Genomic DNA, 12,465 nt, shown 5'->3' on the forward strand with positions numbered 1-12,465 from the left:
TTTTTGTGGTGGGATACTGTAGCTCTCAAGGTTGCCGCAAGCATCAGTCGCTTTCTCACTCCAAACATTGCCTTTGTGATAGCAGCCAAAGATGCAAGCCCCCGTGGTCGTTTTGAGTATGTATGTCCTTGATTTGGACCACTGAATAAGCGCTCATTCATCCTGCAGACACACAGCAAGGCGAGCGACAATTTGGTCGCAAAGCTCAACTTTCGAATATAACGGCCGCAAAGACGTACGGTGACCTTTCATGAGCCTTTGCAGAAGTTCACTAATACTTTGGCAGCGTAGCAGACATTATCCGATCATGTTTGGGTCCAAAGGCCATGCTGAAGATGCTGCTCGACCCTATGGGTGGCATTGTTCTCACAAACGACGGACACGCTATCCTCCGAGAAATCGAAGTTGCACATCCAGCCGCTAAATCCATGATCGAGCTTTCGAGGACACAAGACGAGGAGGTGGGCGATGGCACCACCACGGTCATCATATTAGCAGGCGAAATCTTAGCTCAAGCTCTACCACAACTTGAACGCAACATACATCCTGTCGTCATAATACAGGCCTTTAAAAGGGCACTTGCAGATGCGCTGCAGATCATCGAGGATATCAGCGTGCCCGTCGACATTAACAACGACAAGGAGATGTACCAGCTCATTCAAGCAACCATCGGCACCAAGTTCGTATCCCGTTGGTCTGAGCTCATGTGTCAGCTGGCGCTGAAGGCTGTTCGCACAGTGACTTGGGACCAGGGCAGTGGACGCAAAGAGGTGGACATAAAGCGTTATGCGCGTATAGAGAAGATTCCTGGCGGTGAGATTGAGGATTCTAGAGTGCTTGATGGTGTGATGCTCAACAAAGATATAACACACGCGAAGATGCGACGGAGGATTGAGAATCCGCGTATTATCCTTCTCGACTGCCCACTGGAATACAAGAAGGGCGAGTCGCAGACCAATATTGAGATTACAAAAGAGGATGATTGGAATCGCATCCTGCAAATTGAGGAGGAGCAGGTCAAGGAAATGTGCGACGCCATTCTGGCACACAAGCCCGATCTAGTAATCACAGAGAAGGGCGTTTCCGACCTTGCTCAGCACTTCTTCGTGAAGAACAATGTCACCGCCCTGCGCCGAGTTCGAAAGACGGACAATAACCGCATAGCACGTGCTACAGGTGCTACCATTGTCAACGATGTCCGCTCTATTTCAGCCTCGGACGTGGGGACAGGATGTGGTCTCTTCGAGATCAGCAAGATTGGCGACGAATACTTCACCTTCTTGACCAAATGCAAGAACCCACACGCATGCACCATCATGCTTCGCGGACCGTCAAAAGACATCCTTAACGAGGTGGAGAGAAATTTGCAAGATGCTATGGGCGTTGCTCGCAACGTCATGTTCCATCCACGTCTCTGTCCGGGCGGTGGTGCTACCGAAATGGCTGTCGCTGTTGGTCTTGCTCAGCGTGCCAAGAATGTCGACGGAGTGGCACAATGGCCATATAAAGCTGTCGCCGAAGCGTTCGAAGTTATCCCCCGAACACTCATCCAAAATAGTGGTAACTCTCCAATCAAGGTATTGACGCAGTTGAGAGCCAAGCACAACGAAAGTGGCGGCTCGAGTTGGGGCGTCGATGGTGATGCAGGAAAATTGGTGGACATGAAAGAATACGGGGTCTGGGAACCGATGGCGGTCAAGATGCAAAGCGTGAAGACGGCTGTGGAGAGCGCGTGCTTGTTGTTGAGAGTGGACGATATCTGTGCTGCGAAGGCGGCGAAGCAGACTGGTGGGCCGATAGGAGGTGGTGGAGACGATTGAGAATGAGATGGTTATTGGAACGGGCAGTGTCAGACAATAGTCGAATAATCCCAAAAGCATGAAGATCTAGCACACAATGTGTCGTTGGTTTGGTTGCTGAAGTTCTTATAAAACCTCGGTCTCTCCAATCTGCGATCTGCTCCATATTCCCATCCACCCACCCGCCTAAGAAGAGGCTCTATCAAAGTTTTGTCCGCGTGAACGCCATTCTTCCAGTTTCAAATTGTGAAACCGAGGTCGGGCGGTATTGTTCAATAGATGTCTCTTGTGGCTTCAGTTACGCAAACCGCAGCGATAAGGTCATCCGAGAGCTTGCAACCGCACTCAGTTTCGGATCAAACAGCCAGCTCGTTTATTTCCATGCACATTTCGTCTGTCTTTGGGCTTGTCTGAGCCAAAAAAAAAAATCATTCAATGTCAATGAAATGAACAGACTCTCGGCGATCTATCCAAACCTCCCCGACTTAAGAATATACGCTCCGTCTATTAGCTACTTCAGACTAGAATACTCCGAATCCAAGAGGATGTTAACAATGTTCTAGCTTCGTGCTTTTATGAATGGCATTGACGAGATAGCCTTTTGTGATCTTCCACGTAACCCATGTTTTGGTTGCCAACTAAATAGCGGTGTACTTTTCTTTGAAGATTTGCAGGCTTCTTCGCATGGTCTTGTCCTTTTTTTTGATTTACGCATTGGCTTCTTGAGCATTAGCTGTCCTCTATCTTAACAGAGCAGTGTTTCGAAACGCTTTTAAAGTAAGATAACATGGCTGTCGAATGTCATTAAACATTAACTAACAATCAAACTCTATATGAGCATCTGATCTTGGGAACATGTTCAGCGTGCCAAAGAGATCCTGAGATGAATCAATCATGTCTCCAAGTGCGCTGATGTCAAAATCCTCCCAGTTTTCCACCGCAAAGGCGGAAGTTGCGATTGAGTCATTTCCAATGACATTTTCTGTCATGATTGGAGGTGCCGCCGCTACCAGTCGTTTATTGGAATCGTCGGCAGAATTCTTGTAGCTTTCGATCGGCAATCCGAAGAGTTCTGAGGAGGCTTTTCCTCGTGCCAGTCGTTCGTTCAACTCCTGGCGCTGCAGATACTCCATCCCGATAGACAGTAGAGACCTTGCAATTAGTGAATACTGTGTAGCTTGTGCATCGTATTTTGCAAAGTATTCCAGTGCGCTGATTGCACCAACGAGATATCTCTCCATGATGCGTCCAAAACCAGCTGTGAGAGCAACTCCAAGAACGAGTGACGAGGTGAACAACCACGAACTCTTTTGGTCAGCACGAACTTGAAACTTGCCTTTCACAAACATACACGATTAAAGGCATCCTATGTGGTATAGTGTTGCTTTGAGTCAGCTTGCATACCATGTCCACCAGTCCACACGCGGCATCGACGCATCCATCAGCAAGCGCCCGCCTTCCTGTGCTTCCCGAGCTGATTTGATGACCCTTGTTGCTGGATTCCAATACTTTATAGGCTTCGTACATTAAGAATGGCTTCGAAAGGAGCATGACTGCATAGTAGTAAGTCGACAATGCTTGACAAGCCCCGACGGCATAAGGAAGACTATGCGGAGATCCAGCAGACGCAACCAAGGTGCTCAATCTTTGCATCCTACTTGCTGCCCAGTCTTTCAGTCGTTGCGAGATTTGTCTCGTGAGCTGCAGAGAAATTTTTCTTCGAGAATAAACCTCTTCTACTATGGTTTCCACAACAAGCAGAATCTGAATAACGTCATCCAGGAGGTCTACGTGTTCCATCCCCCTGTAGTTTGAAACCTTGTAAGGAACCGAGCAATCTATGTCATAAAGTGCGGGAGGTCGACCAAGGCTCATACTGACAAACAGATCAAAGATCTTGAGACTCTTATATCTGGAATTCATTAGTGCTCTGTAAATGCCAGCTTTGACCAGAGAAATCAACGACTTCGTCACGAGAGGATAGGAGAATGGGATAACTTCCCCCTTTCTCTTCCCTTTGCGAGTCTCGAAGCTGACGATTGCTTACAGTCTTTCCCTTTGCAGCTGGGTCTCTTCGTCAAAACGAGCGTTAATCTCCGCTCGATGCATTCCAATCGAATAGCTGGCCCTGGCGGCCAATCCGAGGTACAAGAACGCTCCGTTCGGTTGACAGCTTCTTAGCATGTGAACAGCGACGAGAAGAAACGCTTGGACAGTAAGAGGACTAGTATCAATGGTGAGGTTAATAAGTGCGATTCTAAGGGCTTGGTGGAAGTAGCCGCTCGACAGCTGTTCGTTACGGCTTTGCAAGCCTATGGCGAGTATGAGATAATTGACAGCTGAGAGCATATCATCCTGACGTTCAGTCCGATTTATCCAATTTGTAATACGTAGGCTGATTTCTTCAAAGTTACCGACGTCGAGCAAGCCCGATGTAACAGCTATGAAGTTGGAAAGGGTAGACTGAAGTAGCGAGGCAGGCAGCTGGGAGCTGTTAACTACTACGCCCAACGACTGCATCATAGATTCTGTTTGCTCCAACAGTGCATCGTGGCCTTGCGTAGCAAATGCATCTGCATCCACAAAGGTAGTGATAAGTTGTCTAACGGTCTGGAGGAAAGACAAGGGCGCACAATCCCCGATGAACATAAGTTTGCCCTGGGCATCACGCAAAAGGCGTGAGTCTCGAGGAACAGCAGTCTCATCCTCTTCGTTGATGGACTCAGGCCTATTCAATCGCGCTTGCGCCGTTGGACTCGAAGACAGCATTAATGGTCTTCCCAAGTCCCTAGGTTGAAGAGCACCCTCTGATTGAGGCCGAGGCGTCCCAGGGCTCTCAACTCGAGGCCGTTTCGCGGCACGGGTGTATCGACAGTCTGGATTTTTGCGTCGTACGCAATGCGAGCATGGCTGAAGACCGTCGCATTTCACTGCAGCTGTGGGTAAGAAACCGAGTTTTGCGAACTTCCTAATTCTACTAACCTTTCCGCGCTTTGCATTGATCGCACGCCGTCGATAGCCGCATGAGTTTGTATCCCGAAACGATGAAATTCCCATTTCATCCGCAGGACCGCCGTTCTTTGAAGTTTCTCTCCCGCAGTCAATTCAATTCCGAAGGTTGAAATCCGAGATGTCGTCAACAGGGGGTAAAGGGAAAAAGTGGGGCGCTCAACTCTTTAGCACCATTATCCTGCGCCACGCCTGCTATCAACATAGGCTGATCCATCATGCCAGTATGGTAGATTGCTTAGCAAAAGACCAACGTATTACCCATATTTTTCGAAATTGGCGATAGCTTCTCATGCGCATTGGTAACACATCGGCCCACAATCATGGCGATGAGAAACATGGTGCGCCGTGGCTCGGGATTGAGGTTTAATAGATATATGCACAAAAATGCGTGACCATGTATCCTTTGGTTCAACTTCTAACTTCATTCCATATCAGCTATCCCACAGATACCCTTTGGTTTGACTTGCTTCTTGCCTTTTGATTTTCAAAATGAGTCCGTACATGCTTTCTGTTGAGGACAGCGCTGCAGTAAGAATCACCCTGTCCGACTATGACATAACAGAGAACGGATTTTTACCCTCCCAAGAACCGCTCAGCGCGCTTTCGAACTCATATTATAGTCAATGGGAGGCCATAGCATCCAATATACCGGGGCTCATTCGCTCTGGACAGATCCGAGCCGAAGTGAAGCAACTACCAGTCTTGTCAACTGCAAAACTTCATGACGAGACAGAATGGCGGAGAGCATACGTCGTTCTTGCCTTCATCGCCCACGCCTACATATGGGGAGGAGATAAACCGGAAGAGGTATTTATTCAAACGCTACATTGTCAAATCTTTGAGCTGACTGGTCAAAGATCCTTCCGCCATCCGTTGCCATACCATTCACAAAGGTCTCGAAACACCTCGAACTACCTCCTGTCGCGACGTATGCTGCTCTTTGCTTGTGGAATTACCAGTCCCTGGATAAGCCAATAGATTTCATGTCCTCCGAGACGCTGTGCATGGTGAACAGTTTGACCGGTACGGAAGACGAAGCCTGGTTCTACTTGATCTCGGTCATGGTCGAGGGACAAGGCGCTCGAGCAATTCCGCTGATGCTCAACGCCATGCAAGCAGCCAGCCAACAAGATTACCAATTTGTCATCGAAAGCCTGCTAGAGCTACGGGACGTAATCAAAAACCTGGGCCGCCTTCTTGAGCGTATGTACGAGCGGTGCCAACCCAGCGTCTTCTACCATGAGATTCGTCCCATGCTCGCCGGAAGCAAGAACATGGCAGTCGCAGGCTTACCTAGAGGCGTGTATTATGATTCGGGGAACGGGCAGGGAGAATGGATGCAACTCAGAGGAGGAAGCAACGCACAGAGCTCTCTGATTCAATTCTTCGATGCAGTGCTTGGAGTAGAGCATGAGTCGACGGGGGAGGCCTCACCGCGGGCGGCCAATACCACGATATCATTTCACGAGGAGATGCGTGCATACATGCCAGGATCTCACCGCAGGTTTCTCGAAAAGATCACCGAGGTCGCCAACATCCGTCCGTTCGCTTTCGCCGCCAGCTCGCATCCCATGCAAGCACAACTCTTGGGATCATTTCAAGCAGCAGTTCAGGCTCTGAGCGAGTTTAGAGCCGTACACATGCAAATTGTGGCTCGGTACATCATAATACCGTCCCGGCAAGCTGCGGTTCCCGGGAGATTAAATCTGGCAGTTGGTTCGCAAGCGGGTCAGCTAAATGGCAAGACTCTAACAGGTACTGGAGGCACCGATCTCGTTCCTTTCCTCAAGAAGACCCGCGAAGAGACGGATCGGGCGGGGCAGGGAAGGCTTGTGGATCCGTTTGAAGCGAACCGAGTAGCATCAGAACGTATGTAAGAACTTCATGAATCCAAGTCGCGTTTCGCATGCAATCGCTTTGCCGTATCCTCACTTAGTATTACGTTTTCTATGCAACGTCAGCGTGCGGATCATGCCTGAAGTAGTTTATCTCTTTACATAATTCACGAGGTGCAGCTCGATAATGGTCTAAGTCCGGGTTGTTGATCTCGGTATTGCGGTTCGGAATTGGACTTCGGAAATGCTAAGCCTAATCTGGGTTCGGAGTTACCCGCGTGGACTTCTCACAGTAAACAAGTGGATACTCTGCTTCTCGTGTAGAAAGAAGGGGTGTGCAGTCTATAAAGTGACGTTGCGTCGTGTTTTGGGCAGTCAACTGTAAAATCTAAAACCCGTCGTATGTCAATCATGGAACCAATAGAAATGATCGAACGTTTGAGTCGCGGCGACTCTGTTAAGTTCCCGCATAACGCAAATACACTGGAATATGCGCAAGAGTTGGATGGCCAAGAGAGATTTCGCAGTTTTCGAGAGCAATTTAGGATACCCACAAAGTCATCTCTAAAACGCAAGGCCATTGTTCCAGGTCAGGTTCAGCGTCTAGACCGCTCCGGCCATGAGACCAGTGTCATAAATGGCAAAACGACAGCAAACGGCGTGAACGGCGCCCACGAAGATTGGAAAAATGACACAGAATGCATTTATTTCTGCGGAAATTCGCTCGGATGCCAGCCCAAGCTTGTCTCGCAGTATCTCCAAACACATCTGCAGACCTGGGCCGAGCACGGTGTCAATGGTCACTTCACCGACTTCGAGGGGTCGCCCCTAACAGCGTGGCAAGACATGGCCGAGTCCTGTGCGAAGAAATCAGCTGCAATCGTAGGCGCTGACGCCTCAGAGGTTGTGGTCATGAACACGTTGACGGTCAACCTGCAACTACTGATGGCGAGCTTTTACCGACCCACGGAGAAAAGACACAAGATTGTCTGCGAGTGGAAACCATTTCCAAGTGACTACGTGCGTACAATTCATTGCCTTTGGAGGCTTGGAACGAGGCTAACTGTCCGCAGTACGCGATTGAATCTCATATTCAGTGGCACGGACTTGATCCTGCCACCTCTATCATCCTGTTACATCCTGACGACGGGTACCTCATTACCACGGAAAGCATCCTGCACACGATCGACGAACATGCAGATTCGATAGCGCTGTTGCTATTGCCAGGCATACAGTACTATACAGGTCAGCTTTTTGACATTCCAACAATCACGAGATACGCTCAGGCGCGCAACATCGTCGTTGGGTGGGACCTAGCTCATGCGGCTGGCAACGTTCCTTTGCAATTGCATGAGTGGAACGTGGATTTTGCAGTGTGGTGCACGTACAAATACCTGAATGCTGGCCCGGGCGCAATTGCTGGCGCGTTCGTGCACGCACGGCACGGCAAGGTAGACTATGCCGACGGTCAGGACAAACCAAAGTTCCGACATCGTCTTGCCGGTTGGTATAGCGGTGACAAAAAGTATCGATTCCTGATGGACAATGTCCTGAGGCCGACGGCGGGAGCGGGTGGATTTCAGCTGTCGAATCCATCGATTATAGACCTCGCGACGTTGTCGGCAGCGCTAGACACTTTCAACCAGACTGACATGTCACAAAAGCGAGAAAAATCTCTGCTACTGACGTCGTATGCGGAATATTTGCTGTATCAAATATTGGCGCGCGACCGCAGCTCCACCGCGCCATTCCAAATCATCACGCCCAAGGATCCCTTGCAAAGGGGTGCACAGCTGAGCGTGCTGCTACGAAAGGGGCTGCTTGAGAAGGTCGGCAAAGCATTCGAGCGGGAGGGCGTGGTCTGCGATCAGAGGAAGCCCGATGTGATCAGGGTGGCTCCGGTGCCAATGTATAACACATTTGAAGATGTCTGGAGATTTATGGATATCCTAGAGAAGGCTATTGCTTGTTGATTATGCCGGAACTCATATCTGTGTAGAACGCAATTCACACGGTTTGCACGAAGACATTCCAGCCAGGATCACGCTAGATAAACGCACGTGAGTTTGTCAATCTGATCTGCTTTACTTCGCTACGTTGCTCCCTCATGTTTCCCACTTAAAACAATCGTTTCCTCTTCAGAACGAGAGCAGCGCTCACCTTTGTCTTGTAAGTAAAGCAAGGTCCGAGCTGACGGAGCATTTCGGCACGGATGGGACGGTGAGTCGGGACGTGAGCCGACATTACAAAAAGGTAGGTCTCATGGGTTTCTCGCAGTAGCAAGCATGTTCCACGTCTCTCGGTCAATTTTGGATCAGAGCAAAATGCTGCTGGTGAAGGATTTTTTTTTCCGTTTGGCTCAGGGCCCGACATGCATGCACAAGTGGAGATCAGACGATCGTCGATCGATAAGGATTGGCTCCTCGGAACATTGCGCCAATCACAGACAGCGACGGCTGAAAGGGTTTGAGCTCGCTTGGATGTCGTTTGAAGCCTAGAACTGTCGGTTGCATTCTCGGCGTTTGCAAAGTCTACGGTGATTTGAGTTTTGCACGGGACGATGGAAGCAGCTGAAGGATCGCCTTGCGTCAGCGCGTGGCACAGTACATGATGTGTTTGCGTCAGTTGGGAATCTCCAGCTTCTTGGGTCGAGTCTTTGTGCAGCGGGAACGCCAGAACTTCGGGCCCGGAATCTGTGCTCAAGGCCATGTCCCTGCGATTGGAGGTCCGGGGGCGATGTCGTTGACCGCTTTGTTGGAATGACGCCGGAGGAGTGGAAACAAGAGAAACGTACGCTGTTATCCCAAGAAGCTGGCGTCGGGAGCAAAGCAGGCGATGCATGTCGGCGCGCCTTTGCTTTCTTTTTCCTCTTCTTCATTCTCGCTCGTGCGTGAAGGGGAAGTGGCCCGCGGAAACGTGCAGCTGGAAATGTTTGGCTAATCCTGGGCTAATGGTGATGGTGAGGGGAAGCGAAGGCCAAGAGGCGAAAGACTGGGGCGATTGCACCATAGTGGCCCGACACACACTGTACGGATGTTCTTGTAGAGGACGGCCGTCGAGGGTGATGGACGGCGTGACAGTCGCTCTCCAAGGCGTCTATGCAGCACATGTCAAGACTCCTGCTGTTCAGACCCGTCCCGGCGACGATACCGGGTTTGCTTTGAGACGCCGAGACACGAGAGCAGTCAGCGGCAGCCCAAAGGCTCAAACGAGAAACGTGCGAATGATCCAAAAGGTGCACGACGACGGTTGTTGCTTGTCAGGCGCTAAATCCTCTCTCCGACCGCCCCAGCGGCAAAAGCTTGGACAATCCAGGCGCTTGGGTTCTGACTCCGGGAGCGCGGGATCTGCTCCTGTTCTTCTCATCCTCGCAGCCCTCGTACGACTTCTCCCTCTTTCCCACACTGCTGTTTTCTTTGATAATCCGCCCGGTGCGCTCTTCCCTCGGTCTTGTACTAGCCTCTGCGAGTGCTTTCTCGTTCAGGACCGTCTCTGTGTCTGTTCGTTTTCGTCGCTCGCAGCGATGACTTCGCAATCTGGGGTTGCTTTGCAAGATATTTCTTTTCCGACCTCGCCAACGACGCCAGCTTCATCATACTATCCCATGGCCTCCACTTCCTATTCACCGCGAGATCTGGGTGTCTCGACGTCGGATCTTGGTCTGTTTACCCAGCAGTTTGGCCACCAGCCTCTCCACGACCCGAGTGCTGCTGGTAACGTCTACTACCAACCCGCCGCGTCGGGTCCGTATCACCCTTCAGCAACCCAATCCCACGCGACACCTTCGCCGCACCAGACAACATACCAGCCACATCAGTCATATCACCAATCATCCTCCCGCTCGCCGAGGCAGCCAACGTCTCGCATAGTATGCCCTGCCGGTCATGTCCAGCACTTGCCCTCTCTCGTTGAGCACATGGTCAGCACCATACAGTGTTCCGTGTGCAACGCATCGCTCGGGACGCCGCAAGCAGACTCACGGGTCGATGCAGAAGCCCGGAACGATGAATTTGAAGACGAGGGCTTTGAAGAGCCGCAGGGTTCTGCGAGGCTCACCTACCGACGATCCACGGATATGTCGACTAATACGCAGGCTTATGTGTCCAAGCCGATCCGAGTCCGAAAAAAGCTTCGCGATGAATCAAACGGAGTGCAATAATACAGGCACATTGTAGAACGCAATATGGCGTTGTTTCTGCCGTCAACTTCTCAGCTATGAAGATACCCAGCTGCAAGCTACGAAAAAGACTGAATGGAACTTGGGAGGACAGGGACTGGACACGTGCTGTAATACTATTTCTGATGACTGCATGACACGAGGAAATGCTTGTTTTTTCTTTTTTATTTTTCTAATAATTTCTTTTTCTTCTGGGATATAGAGTGGGGGAGGGACATTGCAAAGAAGGAAAATGGAAAAGAGCAAATGAGCGAGCGAGCGAGCAAGCGAGAAAGTCATCATTGGCTGTTATTTCGAGGGCTTCCCTTTTTTTTTTTATTTATCTCATGTTTTTTTTCTTGAAACACATCCTACTTGAGAGCTCAAAGACCGCATATACCCGCAGTCACTCGTGCTTCAAAAAAATTGGCAACAATCACGCCTCAGGCACGTCTAATTATTTTTGAATTTTCAAGTCGGCTTATTTTCTACTGTTCCCAATTTATGGTATTTGGTATGAATACGAATGTGACTTCTACACCGCACAATCCCACTTCGTGATGCACTCACGTGATTCCTTTCTCCCGTGTCAAATCATATGTTCGAGTTTGACAGAGGAGATCAGAACCACACGCTTCATAAAAGGAAAAGCCATCTGGCCAGTGTTGAAGAAGCTTGTTCATTTGGCGCGACGCTCTCACGAATAATCCAATGACCTGTCAAAGGTGACCGTTCTTTACATTTTCAGCCCTAGTCACACTACAGCTCGTATCTGGGAGATTACGAGCGCGATTCGTCCCGTTTTTTCCAACTCGCACGTTTCGTGAGCACGGAAGAAACATTGAATCCACGGATGGGGCCCCAGTGGTCTTAGAGAGTTTCCCTCCCGAAGCAGAGCAGTTTCGGTTCTCTCGTGACTTTGGGATGGTCCAAACGTGATGGACTGCGCTGAACAAAAGAAGTGGAAGCCGGACGGCAGTTGAAGTAAACAAGCGTAGGTTACAAAACCTGTGAGCTGAGTAGAGACTGGGGCGCTGGAAAGATCGCCCTAGAGGGTAAGGGAAGAGACGGAACAGCCCCTAAAATAGCAGCCCCCCCTGCCCAAGGCCCTGTGGCTTTGAAGGGAACGGGGCCACGAGCACCCACAACGCTCTCATCACTATCCAAAAAGGACAACTCTAACACTGACCTCACCTTTCTTTGGGCAGCTGTTGACACGACCGTTCGTTGGGGGCTAAATGCAAGGTCAAAACACTTTTCACACATTTGTATCATTAACCCGCTACAGAGGCTCTATCGGCACCGTGTAATGAAGGGTACACGGTCTGCGCGGTCGCCAAAACCCCAGGACGGTGGTTCGATCTCTACTGGTGTTGAAACCGCAGGCCACATGAGCTTGCTGCATCGATGCCGCGAGCCCCCGTCCGCTTTTGTTTAGGGGACATGGCCCATCTTTTGTCATTCACATTCAAGCGTGTCCGCATCATTGTTGAAAAAAAGATTAAGCTGCGAACACGATCGGCAGGAAACCAAAAGCCGCCAAGCGTTGCTCAGGGTGTTTCCGCGCCAAGGGTTCGGCTTGCTGAAGAGGACCTGGCAAAGACATCCAACCAGCCGTTACATGTCTTACGGATTGATCAACTGTTTAAGCCGGTTGTAGCCA

At 50.2% G+C, this 12,465-nt stretch overlaps 6 protein-coding genes across 6 annotated transcripts; 4 read left to right on the forward strand and 2 right to left on the reverse strand.

Annotated features, from left to right (window-relative positions):
* Nucleotides 1-16: 16 nt before the first annotated feature.
* Nucleotides 17-1,972, forward strand: PV09_00754 (T-complex protein 1 subunit gamma). The gene is made up of 3 exons (XM_016353540.1): nt 17-116; nt 169-235; nt 287-1,972. The coding sequence occupies exons 1-3, from the start codon at nt 92-94 to the stop codon at nt 1,818-1,820; spliced, it is 1,626 nt and encodes a 541-aa protein (XP_016218693.1). The 5' UTR covers nt 17-91; the 3' UTR covers nt 1,821-1,972.
* A 602-nt stretch (nt 1,973-2,574) lies between these two features.
* Nucleotides 2,575-4,884, reverse strand: PV09_00755 (uncharacterized protein). The gene is made up of 4 exons (XM_016353541.1): nt 4,782-4,884; nt 3,847-4,729; nt 3,151-3,711; nt 2,575-3,104 (listed from the first exon to the last, which is right to left on the reverse strand). Exons 1-4 carry the CDS (start codon nt 4,822-4,824, stop codon nt 2,615-2,617), a joined length of 1,977 nt encoding a protein of 658 aa, XP_016218694.1. The 5' UTR covers nt 4,825-4,884; the 3' UTR covers nt 2,575-2,614.
* Nucleotides 4,885-5,188: 304 nt separating this feature from the next.
* PV09_00756 (uncharacterized protein) lies at nt 5,189-6,688 on the forward strand (the record flags this gene model as incomplete). The annotated part of the gene is made up of 2 exons (XM_016353542.1): nt 5,189-5,618; nt 5,669-6,688. Exons 1-2 carry the CDS (start codon nt 5,301-5,303, stop codon nt 6,686-6,688), a joined length of 1,338 nt encoding a protein of 445 aa, XP_016218695.1. The 5' UTR covers nt 5,189-5,300.
* A 361-nt stretch (nt 6,689-7,049) lies between these two features.
* PV09_00757 (kynureninase) lies at nt 7,050-8,683 on the forward strand. The gene is made up of 2 exons (XM_016353543.1): nt 7,050-7,666; nt 7,720-8,683. Exons 1-2 carry the CDS (start codon nt 7,058-7,060, stop codon nt 8,617-8,619), a joined length of 1,509 nt encoding a protein of 502 aa, XP_016218696.1. The 5' UTR covers nt 7,050-7,057; the 3' UTR covers nt 8,620-8,683.
* PV09_00758 (uncharacterized protein) lies at nt 8,555-9,689 on the reverse strand. The gene has a single exon (XM_016353544.1). The coding sequence runs from the start codon at nt 9,485-9,487 to the stop codon at nt 8,765-8,767; it is 723 nt and encodes a 240-aa protein (XP_016218697.1). The 5' UTR covers nt 9,488-9,689; the 3' UTR covers nt 8,555-8,764.
* Nucleotides 9,690-9,863: 174 nt separating this feature from the next.
* PV09_00759 (uncharacterized protein) lies at nt 9,864-11,280 on the forward strand. Its single transcript, XM_016353545.1, has one exon. The coding sequence runs from the start codon at nt 9,870-9,872 to the stop codon at nt 10,803-10,805; it is 936 nt and encodes a 311-aa protein (XP_016218698.1). The 5' UTR covers nt 9,864-9,869; the 3' UTR covers nt 10,806-11,280.
* The last annotated feature ends 1,185 nt before the right edge of the window (nt 11,281-12,465 follow it).

Source organism: Verruconis gallopava, assembly GCF_000836295.1.
Source record: "Verruconis gallopava strain CBS 43764 unplaced genomic scaffold supercont1.2, whole genome shotgun sequence".
In the NCBI taxonomy this organism is placed as follows: Eukaryota; Fungi; Ascomycota; class Dothideomycetes; order Venturiales; family Sympoventuriaceae; genus Verruconis; species Verruconis gallopava.